The 22,926-nt window shown below is 36.1% G+C and overlaps 1 protein-coding gene across 3 annotated transcripts in view; it reads right to left on the reverse strand.

Moving 5' to 3' along the window:
* Lin9 (lin-9 DREAM MuvB core complex component) overlaps positions 1-22,546 on the reverse strand; it is a 67,053-nt gene extending 44,507 nt beyond the window's left edge. The window contains exons 1-6 of one of the 3 annotated variants that reach the window (XM_058571862.1): positions 22,419-22,546; positions 16,694-16,726; positions 14,150-14,244; positions 11,806-11,910; positions 3,155-3,288; positions 1,687-1,812 (exon numbers count right to left, since the gene is read on the reverse strand). In XM_058571862.1, coding sequence (XP_058427845.1) covers positions 1,687-1,812; positions 3,155-3,288; positions 11,806-11,910; positions 14,150-14,244; positions 16,694-16,726; positions 22,419-22,497 — 572 coding nt within the window. In that variant the 5' untranslated portion in view covers positions 22,498-22,546. Of the gene's footprint in view, positions 1-1,686; positions 1,813-3,154; positions 3,289-7,118; positions 7,197-11,805; positions 11,911-14,149; positions 14,245-16,693; positions 16,727-22,418 lie in introns of those variants that run through there. The other 2 variants (XM_046419548.2, XM_058571863.1) reach the window with 2 other exon arrangements.
* Positions 22,547-22,926: the final 380 nt, after the last annotated feature.

Here is a 22,926-nt window from a genome sequence, read left to right on the forward strand (position 1 = left end):
TAATGATGTTTGTTTCATTCCACCATCTTTCCTATCCCCATACCCTTTCCCCTTCTCTCACTATAAACCAATTTTTAAGATTAGAATATTTCAAAAAGTATACTCTGGGCTGGCACTGTAGCTCAGTGGCAGAGTGCTTGCCTAGTATGTGTGAGGCACTGGGTTTGATCCTCAGCACCACATAAAAATAAACAAATAAAATAAAGGCATGCTATCTACCTACAACTACAAAAATTTTTTTTTAAAAAAGTATATTGTATGAATAATATGTATTATACTTTGACTTCTGAAGGGAAAGAAAAAGTATAAACTTTTGTTAAGAAAAGACTTCAACTTTCAATTAACTTTCATGGAATTAAAGGACTATAAGTATAAGAGAACTATTATATACTCAAAAAGACCTACAGAATTAAGAGAGGAAAATAAATAGTAACTGATATCCTATCTGGTAGACAATAATTAGAAATAGTATAGTTCAATATGCTAAAACATGCAAAATCACAACAAAAAGTCTCAAATAGTCTAATGTGATTATCAAAGATCATATATTTTTCAGTATAAAACACACCAAGTAACAAACTAAATTTTAATTTTGTTCTTATAAATGTTGAAAATATTAAAAATATTATCAGCAAGACTACCTTATAAAAGAGGGATAAAATAAATATTAGAAGTTCAATTAAAAATTCTTTTTTTTTTTTTTTTTTTTGTGGTGCTAGGGATTGAATCCAGGGACTCGTGCATGCTAAGAAAGTGTTTTATCATTAAGCTAAATCCCCAACCCCTCAGTTAAAATTTCTCCTTGTATTTCATCTATGGAGATCTTTAAAACTAAGTTCCATTCCTATTTGTCTAAGTCACTTTCTAGACCTTCCTTAAACTTTCCCACCATTTAAAAATGAAAAAGTCTTACACATGCTTTTACTAAGCTGACAGATATAGAACTGATAATCTAATTCTGCTTCTAACATATTTCAAAATTTCACTACAAAGTAATATAAGGTTTCTACTGTGTTACTAGGTAGGATAACACTAGAAAAGGGAACATCATTTCACACAAAGAGAAATTTTGAAAAAGATAGATTAATTTCTTTTCTGTTTTTACATAAAGTAAAATAGGTAATTGAAGGAAACCTCTTGAAGTGACAAAGGGTTTCAAACAAGATAATAACAATGTACACATAATTTTAGAGCTTACTTAAATACTTTTAGGACATTCTTAAATATTTTGGAACACAGGAGGACACAGGTAATATAAAACAGTAAAATTATGTTAAACCCATGTTTAGAACAAAAATGAAATTGTACATTTAATCATAAGATGATAAATATAAAAGACCTTCATTAAAGTTGTTTAACAGAATATAATGACATATAATCCATTATTTTGAAAAGTTATATTTTGGTACTAGTCATCTATAGATTAAAAACAAAAAAAACTATGGCTAGGTGCAGTGGTGCACACACGTTATTCCAGTGACTAGGAAGGCTAAGGAGAACTGCAAGTTCAAGGTCAGCCTCAGCAACTTAGAAAATAAAAAAATAAAAAGACTAAGGATGTAGCTCAATGGTAGAGCACTCCTGGGTCAATCCCCAATAACACACACATACACACACATAATTAATGTCATAATGATACTATCACCTATTTATTATTTTTATTTTAAAAAAATAATATTTTTTTACCTCCGTGGTTTTCCCATAAGCCGCCTGATTTTTCCCCATTCTACTCTTGTTAATTTTCTTGTTTTCAAATTAGGAAAAGATTCCTTTAGACATACACAGAAGTCATTATCACCTTCAAAAAGTGGTCTGTAAAACAGAAATGGTATTTTATTGGTTAATGCATGTTGTTTTCTTAAAAGACACAAAATTCAAAATATGCATTCCAATTTTCCACACCATACTAATCAAAAAATGTTAAACTTTCATATTGACCCTATCTATAGAAAAAACAGATACAAATTCAAAATATTGAAACTAAATCCTTGGTACCGTGAAACAACTGTTTGTATATAAATTACTCAAGAAATGTTGCCTGTGAGATTCCAGAAGAAACTGATTTTGTTCAATCATCTATATGACTATATATTTTGGGATGCTGTCCTGGCCCTGGCATTATATCTGATAAAGACAAACAATAATGCCAGCTATAAAGCCATCTTTGCCCCAAGAGTATCACTCTTTGTGACTAAGCCTGGAGGATGCCAGAGGATCAGATTAGTTTTAGGGAATCCCAGAAGAACTCAGGTCACAATAGGACATCCTGAAAGCTTTCTTAAACCTACTGAAAACCTGTGAAAAAAATAAAATACTATTCACAGTGTGAGAAACCACGAATCCAGTCTCATACAATAGTGCCTTGTGCTCAAATATGTACAACCATTAGATTCACAAACTTCAGAGTAGGTAATGGTTTGGAAACTAAAAGGAAAATAAAGATAAATAGCCAGCACAATATGCACCAATAACAGCCATACAAGGATAGATTAGAAATCAGAACTTTTCCTCATTAACTTCTATTGTCAAATAACTGGATTTCAGCCAAATCTCTTCTACTTAAACATTTATGTATAATTAAAATGCTTAAGTATCATCCCTAAAATATAAAGATTACCCTCCTAAAACATCTTATTGAGCCATTTTTACCATTAATAATAGTTTCTATATTATTACACTAGCACTAGATTTATAAAATAAATCTCATTCATTGCAAATAAAGGAGCTTTGTTTAGGGTATCTCTATAGTCTTTGTTAACTATAATGCAGAAATTATACTTTCATTTAATTTTTAACAAAAAATTCCCCCAAAAGGCTAGGGTAGAAAACTATGGGAAACAGAAATAAATCCAACTGCAACGAGGAATAGAAAACTGAATTCAACTGCTGGGTATGGTGGCATACACTGGTAGTCCCAGCTACTTGGGAGCCTGAGGCAGAATCATTTGAGCCAAGGAATTGAGACTAGTCTGGATAATATAACAAGACCATGTATAAAAAGAAAAGAAAAAAAAGAGAGAAAAAGAAAAGTGAACTCAAGAAAAATAAGATCTAAAATCAAAATAAGACTATAAAAAAGTTGCAGTTCATAACATTTGAAAAACTTAAAATTTCTAGTTCAAGTAATATTCATGATATAAGTCATGATACATACTTATCTATATTTGAATAGAACCACTCATATATGCACCATTTATGTGCTTTGGGAAGCTTGAGTAGGTTCCGTAACCGAAAACCAATCTTCTGTGAAGCTTTCTTATCTGGTGTTGACATTGTTGCTGTAAATTTCTATATGATTAAAAAAAAAAAAAAAAGATAAATTGTAGCTCTATTAAGTAAAAATAAACATTTAAAACAGTGATTTAAAAAGGTGAGTTATATTTAAGTACTCAAAAATTTTTATAGCACTTCACATGGAATTTATTGTTTAATAAACAAACATGATTATTTCTGACAAAGTTAAAGCCTCAAGTCTCACAACACAGTCTCACAAGGAAAGTGAAATATTTGCCCCCATCATGTTCACACTGCAACACATTATCAATTTAAGTACACAGGAAGAAGAGATTCATATGAAATATTCCTACCCGTCATGGGTCAGAAGAGTTCAGTAAGAGGAACTCTGCTGGGCTGGGTATGTAGCTCAGTGGCTGAACACTTGAGATCCTGGATTCAATTCCCAGCAACCAAAAAAATAAAAATAATAAAGGTACTCTGCTGAGAAGGCAGAAAGAGGGAATACACAGATGCATGCAAATAAGCAGTGGGCCCAGAAATGAATTCTATACCAAGTCAGAGAACTCTAACGCCATGCGAATATTTTAGATTACTGAAGAAGGGAAAAAAGCTTCACTAGTGTTAAGTCATCATGATAACAAAAGCTGCAAAGTATAATAAAAGAAAACTGCAGAAAATATCACTCACGAGTATGGATTTTTAAAATCCTTAATAACAGTTTAATTAAAAAGAAACTTGGGGGCTGGGGATGTGGCTCAAGCGGCAGCGCGCTCGCCTGGCATGCGTGCAGCCCGGGTTTGATCCTCAGGACCACATACAAACAAAGATGCTGTGTCCGCCGATAACTAAAAAATAAATATTAAAAAATTCTCTCTCTCTCTCTCTTTAAAAAAAAATATTAAAAAAAAAAAAAGAAACTTGGGCTGGGGTTGTGGCTCAGAGGTAGAGTGCTTGCCTACTATGCATGAGGCACTGGATTTGATCCTCAGCACCACATAAAAATAAAAAAAGATACTGTGTCCACCTGTAACTAAAAAATAAATATGTAAAAAAAAAGAAACTTGGGGCTGAGGCTGTGGCTCAGTGGTACAGCGCTTGCCTAGCACGTGTGAGACATTGGGTTCAATCCTCAGCACCACATAAAAATAAATAGGATAAAGGTATTGTGTCCAGCTACAACTAAAAGAAAACTTAAAAAAAAAAAAAAAAAAAAAACCAAAACTTTACCACTGGAACATAAAAAGAATACAACACAACCTAGTGGAATTCATATAAGTATACAAGGATGATACAATATTAGGAAATTATTAATGCATTTTCATTATTAATAAATCAAAACAAGAAAAGTCATAATCACTTCCACTGATGCTAAAGACATGAATAATACCCATTAAAAACAAACTTAATAGACTGGGCACAATGCTGCATGCCTGTAATCCCAGAGCTCCGGAGGCTGAGGCAGGAGGATCATGAGTTCAAAACCAGCCTCAGCAACTTAGCGAGGCCCTAAGCAACTTAGTGAGACCCTGTCTCAAAACAAAATATGAAAAGGACTGGGGATGTAGCTCAATGGTTAAGCACCCCTGGGTTCAATCCCCAGTACCGAAAAATAACAAAAACAAAAACAAAAAACAGACTCACTAGAATGGAAATAGGTGAAATGAATGAAAAACAAATATACAACACATCAAAAATTTTATGATAGAACTAATGTAGTGCTTAAAGGAAAATTTAATCTATAAACTTTAGTTTTAGTCTAATCTATATTAGAAAAAAAGAAAGATCTCAAACTACCAACATTAACCTCTTTTCTGTTGCCAATAATATAGTACCATAGAGTAGTTAAGTTATAAAGAAATTTATTTCAGCTTACAGTTCTGGAGGTCCCAGGTCAAGGGGCCACATTTTAGTGATGGCCTTCTGGGGACAGAGTCCCAAGACAATGCAAGACATTACATGGTAAAAGTCAAGGAGCTTATGGATTGTGTGTCTAAGTATTGGTCTGATCTTTCTCCATCTTCTTATAAGAGCCAACAGGAGCCAGGTGTGGTGGCACATGCCTATAAATCCCAGCAGCTCAGGAAGCTAAGACAGGAGGATCACGAGTTCAAAGCCAGCCTCAGCAAAAGCAAGGCACTAAGCAACTCAGTGAGACCCTGTTTCTAAATAAAATACAAAATAGGGTTGGGGATGTGGCTCAGTGGTTGAGTACCCCCGAGTCTAATCCCCAGGCCCCCCCCCCCCCAAAAAAAAAAGCCAACAGGATTCAATCATTGAAGTTCCACCCCATGACCTTATCTAATCACATCCCAAAGGCCCCGCATTTAAACACCATAGTCAGATTTAAGTTTCCATTATCTTCATACCTCATAGTAGGGATTATATTTCAACACTTGAAACTGTGGGAAAACAAATCATAGCACTACCTTTCCACTGTAAGAAACAAGAAAAAGGAAGGCAAAATAAATGCAAAGCAACCTGAAGGAAGGAAATAAGATTAAAGCAGAAATAAATAGAAATTAAAAAAAAAAATCAGTGAAACCACAAATTCTTTGAAAAGATCAACAAACCTTGAACTAGACAGAACAACAAAATAAAAATAAATGGATCCTTTCATAACTTGATGCAATAGGTTCAATGTGTCCACTCAATTTCATGAGTTGAAACTTAATCTCCAAAGTAACATGTTAATGGTATTTGAGAGGACCTTTAAGAGGTGTTACGTCATGAGGGCTCCACACACATGAATGGATTAATCAACTCACAGATTAATAGCTTGTTAAGAGTAGCTTTGTTTTATAAAAGCAAGATCTCTCTGGCACACTTGCTCTGTCTTGGCATGTGATATGATGTACCATACCATGATCCAGCAGAGCCAAGAAGGCCCTCATCAGATGCTGAGCAGATGCCAACACTACACTCTTTACACTCTTAGACCTCCAGAACCTTGAGCCAAAATAAACTAGTTTTCTTTATAAATAATTACTTGTTAGTAGTCAGTCATAGCAAGAGAAAACAGACTAAAACACTTGATAAAACCCATTTTTCCAAACTGCAATCCAAAAATCTGTACTGGGTTGGAGATGTAGTGCAGTAGTAAAACCCCTGCCTAGCAAGCTAAGGCCCTAGGTTTGATCCCCAGTAGTGGGGAAAAAAGAAATCAGTATCATTCTTCCTCATCAACTTAGTGAGGCCCTAAGCAACTTAGTGAAATCCTGTCTCAAAATAAAAAATACAGCAAGGCGCAGTGGCACATGCCTATGAGCCCAGTGGTTCAGAAGGCTGAGACAGGAGGATCACAAGTTCAAAGCCAGCCTTGCAATGGCAAGGTGCTAAGCAACTTAGTGAGACTTTGTCTTTAAAATACAAAATAAGGCTGGGGATGTAGCTCAGTGGCCAAGTGACCCTGGTTCAAACCCTGTTACACCAAAATAAATAAATAAATATGAAGATAAAAAATACAAAAGGCTAAGGATATGGCTTAGCAGTTAAACACCGCTGGGTTCAATCCCTGGTACTAAAACATAAAATACTAAAATCACTTTAATTTAAATGAGGAATATAACCAAGAGATCAACTATTACTACTATTTTTAAACCCCATTTTGAAGGAATTGGCCAAATAGGTAAGAGAAATAAAAAACAGAAAGAAGACATAACTACCACTATTTTCAAGTGACATGACTGTCCCAGAAAAGTTAATTAAAAAAAAAAAACAAAAAACTGTAATCATTAAAAGAAAATTAAATAAAGTAGATGAATACAAAGTTGATATGTAAAGATCAGTATCTTAAAAAGAGTCACTATAAAAAAAAAACACTGTCTTTTCTAAAAATAAATGAGAAATGGTTAGATAATAAAAGAAAAGCTGAGTACACACACCTGTTAATCCTAGCAATTCAGGAGGATGTGACAGGAAGATTGCAAGTTCGAGGCCAGCCTCAGCCGCTTAGAGAGACGCTGTCTCAAAATAAAAAATAAAAAAGGGCTAGGGATGTAGCTTGGTGGTACAGCACCCTTTGGGTTCAATCCCCAATAGGGGGATGAAGCAAAAATAAGAAAAATCCTGTTTTTGATAGTAAAAATGATAAGAACAAAATATTAAGTATCTAGAAATATACCTAAGAAATGTGCAAAGAAATGGAAAAAAAATTAACTATTGAGAGCAATTAAGGACTTAAATAAGTGGAATCACAACCAGTTCTTGAATAAGTAGTCTACATTTTATATATATGTCATTTCCTATAAATAAGTTTATAATATTATGCAATCCCAATAAATTTTTTCCTACTCAAGTTGATTCTAAAGTTCATGTGAAAAAATAAAAGTCCAAGAATACTGGGCAAAAAATCTAAAAAAATAAACATACATAAAATAGATGTCCAAGAATACTCAGCAAAAAATCTAAAAAAATAAACATACATAATATCTTGCTCAGACATTAAAAGATAACATAAAATCATGCTAAAACAATTTGACATTAGCACATATAAACACTCAGTAGACACAGAAATAGAAAGTTTAGAAGTAACCCCACATATATATATATATATATATATATATATATATATATTAGGAATTTAGTCTGTGATGAAGAAAGCATTTTAAATAAATATATAAAAGATGGATTATATTAAATATCACCAGACCAACTAATAGAACCTGGGGAGAAAAAATAGGCTGCAGTTTAACTTCCTTACTTAATCCAAAATAAGTTCCAAATATATTGAAGATTTAAACATCTAAAAAAAATAAAGTAAGAAGAAATACGTAAGAATTCTCAGACTATAAATTTTAGGTTAGGGACCTAGGCCTTTCCAAGCATGACAAACTCAAGAATTTATAAAAAGCACAGTTAATTTTTTTTTGAAATCCTGCTTGTTGAACAATATAGAAGCAAAATCAAAACCCAAACTACAAAAGAAAAAAAATTATAACCAATATAAACAGGGAAAGGTTAATATTCTTAATACATATTAAAGTCTTATCAATTAGCAAGAAAACAACTAAAATCCAATAGAAAAACAGGAAAGAAACAATTTAAAGAAATAGTTTTGAACATTGAAAAGTATCTCAACCTCACTTATAGATTAAATGCCAACAAAAACAAGGCACAGTGGCACACACGTGTAATCCCAGCTACTCACCAGACTAAGGCAAGAGAATAGCAAGTTTGAGGCCAGAATTGGCAATTTCCTGAGACCCTATCTCAAAATAAAAAGTATAAAGAGCCAACCATGTGGCTCAATGGTAGAGTGCCCCTGGGTTGATTCCCCAGGGCTAGCGGGAAAAGAGTTTATTTCTACATATCAGATTACAAAAAATCTGGATGTTTTATATACTGAGTTGGCCAGCATCTGGGAAAACAAGGACTCTGCTATATTGTTGGGAGAAAGCATAATTTGGCACTACTTTAAAAACTTTAAATGTGCATACCCTATGATCCAGCAATTCCACATTTTAGGCATCTGTCCTAGAAAAACACTTGCAAATTTATACAAACATGCTTGGGATGTTCACTGCAGCATTGTTTTTAGGAGTGAAAACTTAGAAACCATTTAAATGCTCCCAAATGGGAGAACTTGTAAATAAATTATGGTATTGTATAAGAATGAATATTATACATTGGTAAAAAGAAACAAAATATTGAATTCTGTTTGCCTATGTATCAATGTAGCCAGATAGGAGAAAAAAAAAAATTTTTTTTTTTTTCATGGTACTAGATTGTGAACCCAGGGCAGTCTACTGAGAAATATCCCCAGCCTTTTTTATTTTCATTTTGAAGCAAGGTCTCCCTAAATTGCCGAGGTTGGCCTTAAACTTGTGATACTCCTGGCAGCCTCTGAATAGCTGGGATTACAGGTGTGCACCATTGTGTCTGACTCAAAAAAACCCAAAAACTTTTGAGTAGGGAAAAAAAAGATACAAATGATGTATGGAACAATATCAGGGAAATGATGCTAAAGTGTAATTGGAAAAATATTTACATTTTAAAAAACTATATGTGTTAAATACTACTACATATTTCCTATGACAACTGTCTTAAATTAAGAATTTTATTTGAATTCCACCTTTTTTTTTTTTAAACTGATAGTAATCTGTTTTAGAATCCAATTCAGGGGCTGGGGATGTGGCTCAAGCGGTAGCGCGCTCGCCTGGCATGCGTGCGGCCCGGGTTCGATCCTCAACACCACATACAAACAAAGATGTTGTGTCCGCCGAAAACTAAAAAATAAATATTAAAAAAAATTCTTTAAAAAAAAAAGAATCCAATTCAGGATCTCATACTTGGAAAATTAAAATTTTAATGTAAAAATAAAAATTTTGAAAGTCAGGAGATGATTAGCATAACAACCAAATTACCATCAAATATTCTTATCACAAAAAGTGCTACTTCTTTCTATTGAATCAGTGGCCCACATTTTTAAGTTGGATATTGGTTGGATGTATTTACATACATCCAGTAACACATAATAAAATTATGTTAAAGACATTCCTGTTGAGTGTGAGGAAATAAATTCAAACTGTTAATGGGAATATAAATTATTAAAGTTTTATGGATAATTATTTGATAGTATCTTCCAAATTTTAAATGTAAATATCCTTGTAGCAACTATACTTCTGAGGGTTTATTCAATAAATGAAAAATGAGGAGTGACTACTACTTGGTACAAGGTTTCTTCTGCAGGTAATGAAAATATTCTAAAATTGTGGTGATGACTGTGCATGTTAAGAACCATGAAAGCATATTTTTTTAAGTAATGAATTATCTAATATGTGTTTATACCTCAATAAACCTGTTCATTTAAAAAAGCAGGACTCTGCAGATAGGCTGCCTACCATGTTAGTATCAACCTTCACTTTCCAGATTTCTGATCTTGAGCAAGATATTTAACTTCTGTATGTCTGCTTTTTCATATGCAAAATGAGGAGTAATGGGATAGTAATCTATCTCATGGGGTTGTTGAAGATTAAAGTAATACATATGAAATGCTTAGTAAGTACTCAATACAAGTTGGTTTTCATAATTCTTGAATTTTGGATGGTGTTCTTTAAATAAGCACACAGAGAAGCTCAGATGTAGCTCACAGGAAAAGCACTTGCCTGGCAGTGCAAGGTCCTGGGTTTAATCCCCAGCACCCAAAAACAAGCAAACATATGGTCAAAATGCATCAGATTTAGAGAATAGGACTAGAAGCGTGAGAGAATAAGCCACATCACATAAATGAAAACAGAAAAAATTAAGAGGTGTAAAGACTAGTAAAGAAAAACTCAGGAGTATATAAAACTTTCCCATATAAAGAAATCTCACATCATGTTTGTCTTATAACTGTTCTGTATTGCGCAGAATTAGAAAAAACTTTAGAAACAGTCCAAGAAGGAGTGATGTGCCTGGGAGAGAGGGCAGTGGATAGAGCTTGGACAAGGCTGTTTCAGAGTCACAAAGACCAAAGTTTTCTGTATGTGTGAATCATGCAGACTTTCCCTAACAGTTCTTCCAAAATCTAACAGAATTGTTATTTAGTTATTTCTTATATTCATTTGACCTTATATTCAACATCTACCAAGCCAAGAAACACAACATTTTACTTTCAATGAAATAAAAAATTTAAATTGCATGTCAGGTGTTTCTGTACATTTTCTTGATGCTTAAAAAAAAAAAAAGTTTAAGACGCATTTTTTTCATTCTACAAAAGATGAACATATTTTACTTTTTAAAATTATCATAAAGTTGAGAGTTTGGGGGTAGGGCATATTACCGGGCATGTCTTTATTTGATGAGAAACCCACTTCTATTATTGTATTGAAAATTTTTGCTTTATAATACTTTATAAGGCTGGGTTTGTGGCTTAGTGGCAGAGCACTTGCCTAGCATATGTGAGGCACTGAATTTCATTCTCAGCACCATATATCAATAAATAAAATAAAGGTCCACTGACAACTAAAAATATTTTGAAAAGAACAAAAATAGGAATAATTATATCAAGTTATAAATTTGATAGGAGAAAAATTACATTATTCTTAAAGTTAATATTTTCTTGTCCAATTTTCATTCCTTTGATTCTTACCTGCCCAATGAGTTTTTTAAAAATGTAAAAAATATAAAAGGAGAGGTTGGGTGTAGTTCAGTGGTGCAGTGCTTGACAATGTCTAAGGCTTTGGGTTTGATCCCCAGCACCTCCAAAAAATGAAAATAAAAAAGGAAAGGAAATATGATTTCATGTTATATATTTTCTTCTTTTGGATAAAGAAAATACTTCCCTTGGTGATAAACTTTTCTCCCCACTTATTTCCATGCAAAATTCCAAACTGATTTGATACTGCCAAATCAAATTTGTTTAATGTCAACTATCTTCATGGTTACAGAATGATGACTGGCTTTCTACTGGTTTAAAGTTACCCAAAAAAACCCATAAAATTTTCTAGGTCACTAAAATAGGATCTGAGCAGCAGTACTGAATTAAAGAAATGAAACTGTTACACAAATATAAAAGAATACATATCAACTTTATTGCATTGAGCAACTGTTTACTTCCTTTCACATGAAAAAATTTTAGCATACACATACCTGTGGAACCATTGCAACCCTCTGGTTTCTTTTAGGTGACTTTGTATTTATTTGTCTGTCATCTTCATCAGAAAAGAGTCGACTTCGTTTTGAATTTCTAAAAGGCTATGATATAAATTTTTTATTTAATGAAAAAGCAGAATACTCCTCATTTTTGTTCCAAAATATAATCCTATATTTGGAAAACAGAGCTAACTCTGGATTATCAACAGTAATGAAAGGACTAAGTATGAGTATTACAAAGTACATAAAGCCACATAATCTTAGATTTAGAAAACAAAAATATATATTTATGCAATGTGTTCACAAATGCAATACTTCTCTGATTAAACTAAAACTAAAACTTAAGCTCCTTAATAGTCTGGAAGCCTTAGATGATGAAGATAGGAAAATAAATTCTGGAAATTCCAGTTCAAATTATATTGGTTAATACCAGTTGGGTGAATTACATGTCTGCTGCATAAAGTTGGGCTGGAACAAACACATTAAATGACTCTAGAATAATATGCCTAAATGTATATAATATTATACTAGATCAGCTGTCAAAATTATTAATTGAATTTCCATTTGTAAGAAAAAAACAAGATACTTGAAAACATTCTTTAAAACTAAAAAAAAAAAAAAAATTAAGTAGCAAAAGTACATAATACACTAATGGGTAATATTTTTTTCAAAATTTATAGTTCACCTTAGGTTTAGAGGTTTCATGAATAAACAAAACAGAAATAAGACCCACATCCTTTTCTAAAAGACTTCCTTCTACTCAGGAAAGATTTTCAGGCCTAGTTGTAAGGGAAATGGGTACACAGAGCTAACAAAATTTGGTCAGTAACCAACAGACCAAATTAAAATTAAACCCACTGTGTCTTTACACTTCAAAGCCCATATTTAAATTCCTTCTACCCTATCCCCCTTCTCTGACCATGAGCAGAGAGGAGGAAGAGAATGATGAAACTGATGCGATGGAACTACAAAATTCCCTACATACACTGTGGCCACTACCCAGGCTACTGCTGCTGTCCATCCAAGTTCTAGACTTGTTTGATGATTGACCCCTAAAACCTGTTAGCTACCTGACTGGGCAGGCGAGAGACAGAGATCTGAAAATTGTTAGTCATGAAATTTAATGCTCATTTCTACTTTTCACCTCCAAATGCACTAATCCTTGATTTTAATACCTAACACTTATTTATATATCTTGCTGCAGGAACGAGAGTCACAAGAAACTTTTTATGTATCTATTAAAAAGTAAGACTTTTGCTTAGCATAATATTCTCCAACTCCATTCATTTATGAGCAAATGCCAAAATTTTATTCTCTTTTAATGCCGAGTAATATTCCACTGTATATATATAGCACAGTTTCTTTTTTTAATTGATTTTTAAATTTTTTTAAATACACGACAGCAATGGAATGCACCACAATTCTTATTACACATATAGAGCACAATTTTTTGTATCTCTGTATATAAAGTATGTTCACATCAATTTACAGCACAGTTTCTTTATCCATTCAGCTATTGATGGGCATCTATGTTGGTTCCACAGTTTAACTATTGTGCATTCAGCTCCTATAAATATTGGTGTGGCTATGTCACTATAGTATGCTGATTTTAAGTCCTTTAAGTATAGACAAGGGGTGGGATACCTGGGTTAAATGGTGGTTCCATTCCAAGTTTTCTAAGGAATCTCCATACTGCTTTCCAAAGTGGTTATACCCATTTGCAGTCCCACCAGCAATGAATGAGTGTACCTTTTCCCCCACATTCCCAAAAACTAAAGGCCAAATATTTTCTCTGATTAGTGGATGCTGATCTATGATTAGAATGGTGCATGGGAAGAATGGAGGAACTTTGGATGGGAAGAAGGGAGGGGAAGGAGGAACTATGAGGGTGGGAAAGATGGTGGTATGAGATGGACATGATACCCTAGGTACATGTATGATTGCACAAATGGTATGTCTACACTGTGTACAACCGGAGAATTGAAATGTTGCGCTCCATTTATGTATGATGAATTGAAATGCATTCTGCTGTCACGTATAACTAAGTAGAACAAATAAAAAAAAAAGTAAGACTTTTGGCTATTGCTGGGGGTTTGTTTGTTTTTTTCCTACTTAAATACACTACAATTCTTTTTAAAATACTTAATTATGACCAGATATCACTGACTACAGATAATTTATCTAAGGTCAAATACTGTTCAATGACCCTTTACTTAAAGACTCAAATTCTTGTGGTTATAACAAAACCTTGGACATTTTTTCCTGTCTTATAAGAATTTATACATGACAATAATAAAAGTTAGCTATGATCATTAAAGTCTAAGAAAAACACATTCCTTACCATTTCCACAGCAGGGCCTGTATTTCTGCCTTTCCAAACAGGGGTTTTCTGTAAAGAACTGTACTTTTCATTCCATGTGTTAGATAAGCTTCCCTCTGTAATGAATAATTAATACTAATAAAATTTAAGTTTAGTTCAAAGGATTTCATACCATGAGCACTATCTACTTAATGGTAGCAATATATATGAAATATACACCCATGTGGAAAAAATACAGTAGTAATAATTTTAGTTTATTTTGAATAAAAAAATCTTATCTATATTTTTCTGTTCAATTCCCTTAATAATTTGATAAAGTGATACATCTTGAAAGTACTGAATTTCTATACTGAAACATATACCATCTTTTCCCCTTTCTTTTTGTTTTTTAATAATTCCTCCACTTCAATTGCCAAAACTATCTCTTCCTTTAACTCCTAATTTAGGACACACGTTTTTTTGCTTCAATATTTGGAACCCTTGGGGCTGGGTTTGTGGCTCAGTGGTAGAGCACTTGCCTAGCATGTGTGAAGTACTGGTTTCAATCCTCAGTACCACACATAAATAAATGTGGAACCCTTGATATATGAAAATAAAATTAATGTGATGTTTCTGTTTTTCTTAATTTAAAAAAAGGTCTATGGAGTTGTATACAACCAGGAAGAATTCAAACAAGTGATTGATTAAATATATTATAAAAACAAAAGGGAGTGAGTTTAATTTTTGTAGAAAGGTATATTTAAATATGTAGAGATTCATAGAAAACTGGGATGAGTATAGATAGGATAATTATTTTTAGTCTCTTCTAGTTGCTCATCAGTAATTTCTAAAAGAAATTTATTTTAGTTGTAGCTGGAAACAATGCCTTTTTTAAAATTTATTGTTATGTGGTGTTGAGGGTCAAACCCAGCGCCTCGCACGTGCTAGGTGGACACAACCCCAGCCCCTGTATAATTCTTCTTCTTCTTCTTCTTCTTCTTCTTTTTTTTAATATTTATCTATTTATTTCAGTTGTAGTTGGACACAACGTCTCCATTTCACTTGTTTACTTTTATGTGGTGCTGAGGATCAAACCCAGGGCCTCATGCGTGCTAGGCTAGCACTCTACCGCTGAGCCACAACCCCAATCCCTGTATGATTCTTTTTTAAAAACGAAATAGGGCTAGGGGTGTGACTCAGTGGTACAGTGCTTGCCTAGTGTGTATGAGGCCCTAGGTTTGATCCCCAGCACTGTGAACAATAAAAAAACATACACACATACAAAATAAATAAAACATAGCCAGGCATCGTAGTGTACACCTATTACTGCAGCTACTTGGGAGGATACTTTGAGCCCAGGGGTTCAAAGTTAGTCTGAGCAAGATAGGGAGACCTGTCTCCAAAAAAGAAAAGAAAGAAAAATGGATTTAATATTGGGAGAAAAAGATCAGAATACTTTTTCAGATATCTATCTATCTATCTATTTATCTATTTTGCAGGGTGGAGGCCAATACTAGGGATTGAATCCAGGGCCTCACACACACTAGGAAAGTTTTCTACCATTGCTCTATAATCCTACCCCCTAGATTGACTGATCTATCTATAGATAGATATTTGTATGTGTGTGTGTGTGTGCGTGTATGAGTGAGTGATACTGGGTACTAAATCTAGGGCACTCTACCCTGAGCTATACCTCCATCCCTTTTTTATTTTTATTTTGAGACAGGGTTTTACTAAATTGCATGAGGCTGGCCTTGAAATTTGCGATCCTCTTGCCTCAGTATCCTGAATCACTGGGATTACAGGCATGAGCACTCAACCCCACATGTATATTTTAAGAAGGACAAAAGAAAAGAAGTGGAGGGTGTGGGATATAGCTCCGTGACAGAGTACGTGATGAGGTCCTGGATTCAATCCACAGCACCAAAAAAAGAAGAGTGATGGAATTGATCTGTTTAGGCAAACCAACCAAGGTATTCTAGAAGATAAGTTGTCTCGAACAGGTCTTCATTTGATAAATCACTACAAAGCACAACACAGTAGCTTTAAAGACACAAAGGACTAATGAATTTTGAGAATATTTAGCTTGGTTCCCAATTTATTTACCTAGTAGAATCTTAACCAAGAGATAAAATTTAAAATGAACCATATTAAGAGGGCTAGTTTACTGTACCTATTCAAAAGAAATAATGAGATCAAGGAATGTCATCTAGCTTTTTCTCATTAAGAGAAAAGTACTATTCTTCTTTTATTGCAGGGAACTTGCATTATTACTTAGAAGAAAAGATAAACCATTATGCAAACATACAGCTCAGCACAGGTTTAATAAATGCTTTAAATTTATATAAGATCTTTCTAAAATGTGTAGTTTGGAGTTTTTAAAATAATTTTAGGAAAAAAACTTTTCTTAATTTCTAATAATTCAGGACAATTTATATGTTCTAAAAGCTTATGAATTTCAAGTTATCAGTAAAAATCAATAGCTAAAATAAATAATAACAGAAGGAAAGAGAAATAATGTCAAAATTAATTTTATTAATTAAATTTCTAGGTTATAAACATCCCCAAAAACAATATAATTCTTACCTTTTAAACTGACAAGGGCTTTTGCTGAAGAGCCTACAATAAAAAACAAAACAAATTAATAATCATTTCAAAAATCAAAGTGAGAAAAAGAACATGATTTGAGGGTAAAAGTAATCCATTTCATTTGAGCAATGTTGAGTTTGAAATGATGCTGGTACGTGCAATTAGAAATAAGTAGATGGCTAGACATAGTGCACACACCAATAATCCAAGCTACTTGGGAGGATCACAAGTTCAAGGCTAGTCCTGGCAACTTAGAGAGACACTGTCTCCAAAAAAACCAAACCAAATCAAACAAAAAAGCAAAACCCAAACAAACAAACAAAAAACAAGGAGGGAGGCTGAGGATAAAGTTTAAGGATAAAGTACCCCTGGGTTCTATCTATCCAAGAAATAACTAGTATACAATTCAAACTATAAACCAGAACTCAAATAGGGTAAGAAAAAATTGGAGAGACATCTGGGAGTCCTGTTAAAAGCTGTGAGAGTTGGAAACCATTCCCAGACAGGAAAATGTAGAAAGAGGGAAAAAGAAGAATAGGGACAGAAGTAATTTTGGATCTTAACTCAAAATGCTTTGATGGGCTGGAGGTACCGCTCAGTTGGTAGAATGCACAAGGTCCCGGGTTCAATCCCTAGCTCTGCTGAGGGGCAGGGAGGTGTACTTTGATGCTAAAGAAAAGAGAAACCGAAATGACATTTATTCAGGAAAGATCAGATGAGGTAATGGAGTAGAAAAGCAAAATGGAAATGATTTCAGAGACTGTCATAGCAGGCCATAAGTCCCTAGAAAGTCTAGAATGTAGGTATGCATGACACTTAAAAAAGAAGTGCAGAACAAACAAAAGGGGCTAGCATAAACTTGAAGGGATTCACTAGATAAAACAAACTTTACGGTATATTAGAATAACCAGGAAGCTCCTCATAATGCAGAATCCATACTATTAATAAAGCTTTTCAGAGGAGGTAACCCACTTTGAGAAACTGAGCTTTTGGTTTTGGTGTGAATAAAGGACAATATCTATGGATGAAGGGTGCAGGAGAATCAATAGAGAAAAATGTGTTGAAGTGTAATGACCAAAGGTAGTAAAGTCACGGACAGGAAGAGTTGGGGAAGAATGCCATAAAATCTTGCTAAAAACTTCAAACAAAACAACACAACTGAAAAGCAGCAAAGTAGACAGTGCCCATATCATTGCAGCTAGTAAGAGAAATACAGTTCATTTGAGGAAAAAGTAGTAACCATTCACTCATGCAATGAGTATGTATTGAGAGCTAACTGCCCATCAGTCTCTGCTCCGGACAACAGGGATACCACAGAAAGCAAAACAGTCCTGTTCTTCTGAAACTTACATATCTACTGAGGAGAGATAAACAAATACACAACAGGTGATGGTGAACACTCTGGAAAAAAGTACAGCAGGATAAAAGGGCCAGTGAGTGTGGGAGTAGGGGAAGGGTAGACTATTTTTATATGAAATGCTCATGATTAGCTGTTCTGAAAGGAAATGTTGGAACAGGGATCTGAAGGAAGAAGTATAAGCCACAAGGATATCTATTTCTGTTCCATGAACACAGGAACCATATCTTACAGATTCTGACCTACCATCTTTTTTAACCTTTTCTTAGAGGCAGTATGGCCTAGTGGTCAAAATAACAGGTTCTAGGTTGACACTAGTTGTGTTTGAATCTTGGCTCTGTCACTTTAGCAATGTTACCTCCCCCAAATTACTTAACCTCTCTGTGCTGTTTCTTCATGTGCAAATGAGTAAGTGAGTTAACATATATACATAAAAGTAAAAAACAAAAAAAACATATATACGTAAAAGTGTACTCAGCACATGGCTAATTTTCATAGTGGTTACTATTAATATTATTTTGATCAATTTATAAAATCTTTTTAAGTTAAGAGCATGAATTTTAGGGCTGAGGATATGACTCAAGCGGTAGTGGCTTGCCTGCCATGCGTGCGCCCGGGTTCGATTCTTAGCACCACATACAAAAAAAGATGTGTGTCCGCCGAAAATTAAGTAATAAATATTAAAAAAAATTCTCTCTCTCTCTCTCTCTCTAAAAAAAAAAAGAGCATGAATTTTAAAGGCAGGTAAATCTGATTTAGAATCCTACACTAACTGGATATTCATTCAACCAATATTTACTGAATGTTTGCCATAGCACTGTTTTGTATTGTTTGGGGTGCTGGGAATCAAACCCAGGGCCTCATGCATGCTAAGCAAGTGCTCTGCCACTGAGCAACAGCAACTGTTTTAGTGACTGAGGTTACCCCAAAGGACAAGACAGACAAAGCTTCTGCTCTCAGGGAGTTTATATTTTAGTGGAAAGAGACATACAATAAACAAGTATATAAATAATAATTATAGTTTGTGGCAATTGTTATTAAGGAAATAAACAGGGTGATGTTTACGTGGGGGAAGTTACTTTATATAGAGTAGTTAGGGAAGGCTTCTCTGAGGTAGTAACATCTGAAAAGAGCTAGCTATTAGAGCACAGGAAGTCAAAGCATGTATGGGCAGAAGAAACAGGGGAAAAGCCCTGAAAAAACAGCTTAGAATATAAAAACAATATGAGAGGAGAGGGGTGCTGGGGGAAAGAATTATTGTACAAGGAAAGAGTATAAGAGAAAAGGTCAGAGGGGAAGCCAGGTGTTATGTGTAGAACTGGGAATGCAATATAAAGAAAAATAGAAACAGTACCCGCTCTAATCTGGTTAGGCTACTAACTGAATTATCACATAAACAAGCATGAAACTGCAACTGTGACAGCTGCCACTAAGAAGTTACACAGTGGTACGAAAAGATTTAAAAACATAACCTCATCCAGGAGGATGGAAAAATAACTCACTAAAGTTCAAAATGGGATCTAAATGATAAATAGAAGTTAACAGGAAGTGAGGGGAGAAAAAGTATTCCAGTTGAGAATAGCATGTGCAAAGGCCCTGCAGAAAAGACAGCCTGGTGAGAATGAGAAAGGTCCAATGTAACTCAAAGGGATAGATTGATAGGGTGATACATAGTGAAGCTGGAGAGATAGGGAGTAGCCATATCACAAACGGCCTCATAGCTAGCTACAAATGGGTTTTAAACAGGATGGCATGCATACATTTTGAAAGGATCCCCCCTGGCCTGTATATGAGGGGAGGGAGTAGATTAATGGAAAGCTGAAGTAATTAGTGTACAAAAGAGATGATGACAACTTGGACTAGGTGATGGTAAGAAGCAGGAACAACTGAGAGATATTTAGATCGTAAAAGTTCCAAGACTTGGGGCGGTGGCTCAGTGGTAGAGCACTCGCCTAGGCACTGGGTTCAATCCTTAGCACCACATTAAAATAAAGGTATTGTGTCCAACTACAAATAAAAAATAAATATGTTTTTTAAAAAGTTCCAAGTCTTAGCATAGGTTTAAACATGTGAAATTAAAGAGAGGAAAGTGCCAAAGATAAACTCTAGGTTTCTGCTCTGCCAGCTAAATGCAAAGTGGAACCATTCATTAAGACAAGAACCAAAGAAAGTTATCTATATCCTGTGGTGGGATTATGAACCTGTGAAGTTTGAAGGGGCCTATGAAGTATCCAAGAGATATGAAACAATAAGAGATTATCAAGAACAGGAGGAGCTCAAAGGAAAGACCTGGGCTAAAGATAGTTTCAGTTTCCTCGAATACTTGCATCAATTCAAATGAAGATTAAATTAATAAATTTTGCACAGCATCTGGTTCCTAGGTAAGTACTCTATTAATTATAGCTTTTATTATTGATAATGTTACAATGGCTATTAATATATTAGCTAGCTCCCTAGACTAAACTTGGCCAAAAAAAAAAAATTGCTATTTCCAGTATTAAATTGAAATCACTTTTCCTTTTCAAGATCCTGTCCATTTTAATTAATAATGCCTACTACTCTACATTTGGTTCCATGTAAGTCAAGTATTTATGTATATATGATAACCAGGTAAAGCAATTCTAGCTTTCAACAAAGCTATAGTCTGACTAAATAAGACATATACCACACAAACATGCATGTCCCTGCCCAACACACCAATGTACCAAGGGATGTCACACAGTAATATAAATGATTAAGTTATTCAGTTTAAGAATGTAGCTGGAACTTGAACCTTGTATAAATTCCAAGTCTTTAAAAAGAACCACAGTAAGAAAAAGTTTTTCATATGGTAGCACACTATGATTATTAGGCCCACCTAAATCACAATCAACTGTATTCTCCAAAAAAGAAACAATAAAATTCATGGATGGTCTACAGTTGTGCCCTGTCCAATACAGTAGCCACCAGCTATTTAAAATTGATTAATTAAAATTTAAAATTTCATTCCTCTGTAGCCACATTTAAAGTGTTCCACATATGGCTAATGGCTACCCTACTAGGCACTGCAAAAGAAAACATTTCCATTACTGACAAAGTTCTTTTGGGATTTAGTGCTAGTCTAGATCACATTTAAAACCCAAACACTTTGAATATAAACTTTTCACAGCTTGGCAACCTAAACTTTGAACTTCAGAACATATGAAGAACATATGTCCTCACAAAATAATGAGCATTGGCAATATCTTGAGCTCTCGTTTTTAAAGTCTGCCTTGTGTGCAGATAGATTTAATAGTGAGTAAGCTTTTTGTTATACTAAAACTCTCTCCAAGTGATACATATACAAGAACTTCAGTGAGTGGGGATTCAGGACCATTTTTGTAACTAACTCAAATGCAATACCTGCCTTTCCGTATAATTTATGCAATACTGAAAATTACAAACTTTAGTTTCATTATCCTTAAACTATATATGTATATATGATAACCAGGTAAAGCAATTCTAGCTTTGATGCCCAGTCCACACAAATATGAGTATCCCTGTCTTAAGAGGCGGGGGGTGGGGGTGGGGGTGGGGGTGGGTGGGGGATAAGCACGGATAAATGAGGCAATGCCCAGGAGTGGGTGTCAGGCAGAGAACTGTATATGTACGCGGTCTGTGCTGGTCATCTCCATGTGTAAAGACACCCCCATGATTCTTAAGACATATCCTAACAGAAGAAAGTCTGTGGGATGGGGGCTACCTTGAACACTGTGTGTCCAGTCTGGATTATCTCCAGAAAGGTCCACAGCCACCTGTGGTCCCAGGGGAAGGGGCCAACCCTCTGACACGGAAACACTTCCAGGGGTGGACGAGATTGGGGGGGGGGGGAGCAGTGAAGATCACAAGTGCCTGTAGAAGCAGGAGCTGACAAGATCAGAGGCTGGGACAAGAAGAGGGGGCTGTGACCACCCATTGCCCAGCCCAAGCCCTCTCCCGGCCCCCGGACAGGCGAGTTACATAACCCCGGCGGGCGTCTCTCGGCGCCGGGCGAGTGGTGCAGGCGGCGAAGACAGCCCCCGCGTCCGGGGGCTGCTCTTTCCCTACCTCCGCCGGGGGCCGGAGTCCGGCCAGGGGAGCAGCCACCGCCTCCGCCCGGCACAGGCTGGACTCCCGGGCTTTCGGTTTCCGGCCCTGGCGCTCGCACAACCCCAGAAACCAACACACAGACACCATAACAAAGGCGGCGACGCGGCGGCAACACCGGAGTAGGAGGACTAGGGGACCACGGTGGAGCTGGCAGTCAGCCCACCTACCCGCCGGAGGGCACGGCCGCCTATTCCAGCCGGTGCAGCCGCGGGGCAGGCGGCCGGCGGGAAGAAGGGGGTGCTTTGAGGTGCTACTCACTCTCGTCAGGCAACTGGTCGAGCTCCGCCATCTTGAACGAGCCGCGCCGCTTTTTCAAAGGCTGCCCGCCGCGGTGCATTGTGGGGCGGAGACTGTCTTTGCGAGGGAGGTTCGAATGCGGAGCTCGCTGCCCGCGGCGCCGCGCCGCGCTGCTCCCGCCGCGGCCGGCTGAGGCGGGCCCGGCTCCGCCTGCGCCTGCCCGGGAAGCGGGTGCGCCGGGTGGCCGCGCCTCGCCCTCCGCCCTCACCCCCGCCCCGGGCCGGAGGGTGGGAGGAGGGAGGCCGCGCGGAGAGGCCCGGCGCCCGAGCGCGGGGGGCGCAGCGCCAGCTTCTGAGTCCCGCCCGGGCCGCGCCGCCCGCCCGCCTGTCCTCTCCGGGGCTCGCTCCCGGCGCGCGTTTCGCGGCTCGCGCTGCAGCTGTGGGAACTGCAGGCTGTTTGTTCCGAGAAGGGAACGGGAGTAAGGCCCCGGCGGGCCGAGGCGTGAGGCAGGGAGGGGGCACCTGTGGCC

The sequence above is a fragment of the Marmota monax genome, unplaced genomic scaffold (genome assembly GCF_021218885.2).
Source record: "Marmota monax isolate L192 unplaced genomic scaffold, Marmota_monax_Labrador192_F-V1.1 WCK01_AAM20220418_F8-fsc00153, whole genome shotgun sequence".
NCBI classification, from domain to species: domain Eukaryota; kingdom Metazoa; phylum Chordata; class Mammalia; order Rodentia; family Sciuridae; genus Marmota; species Marmota monax.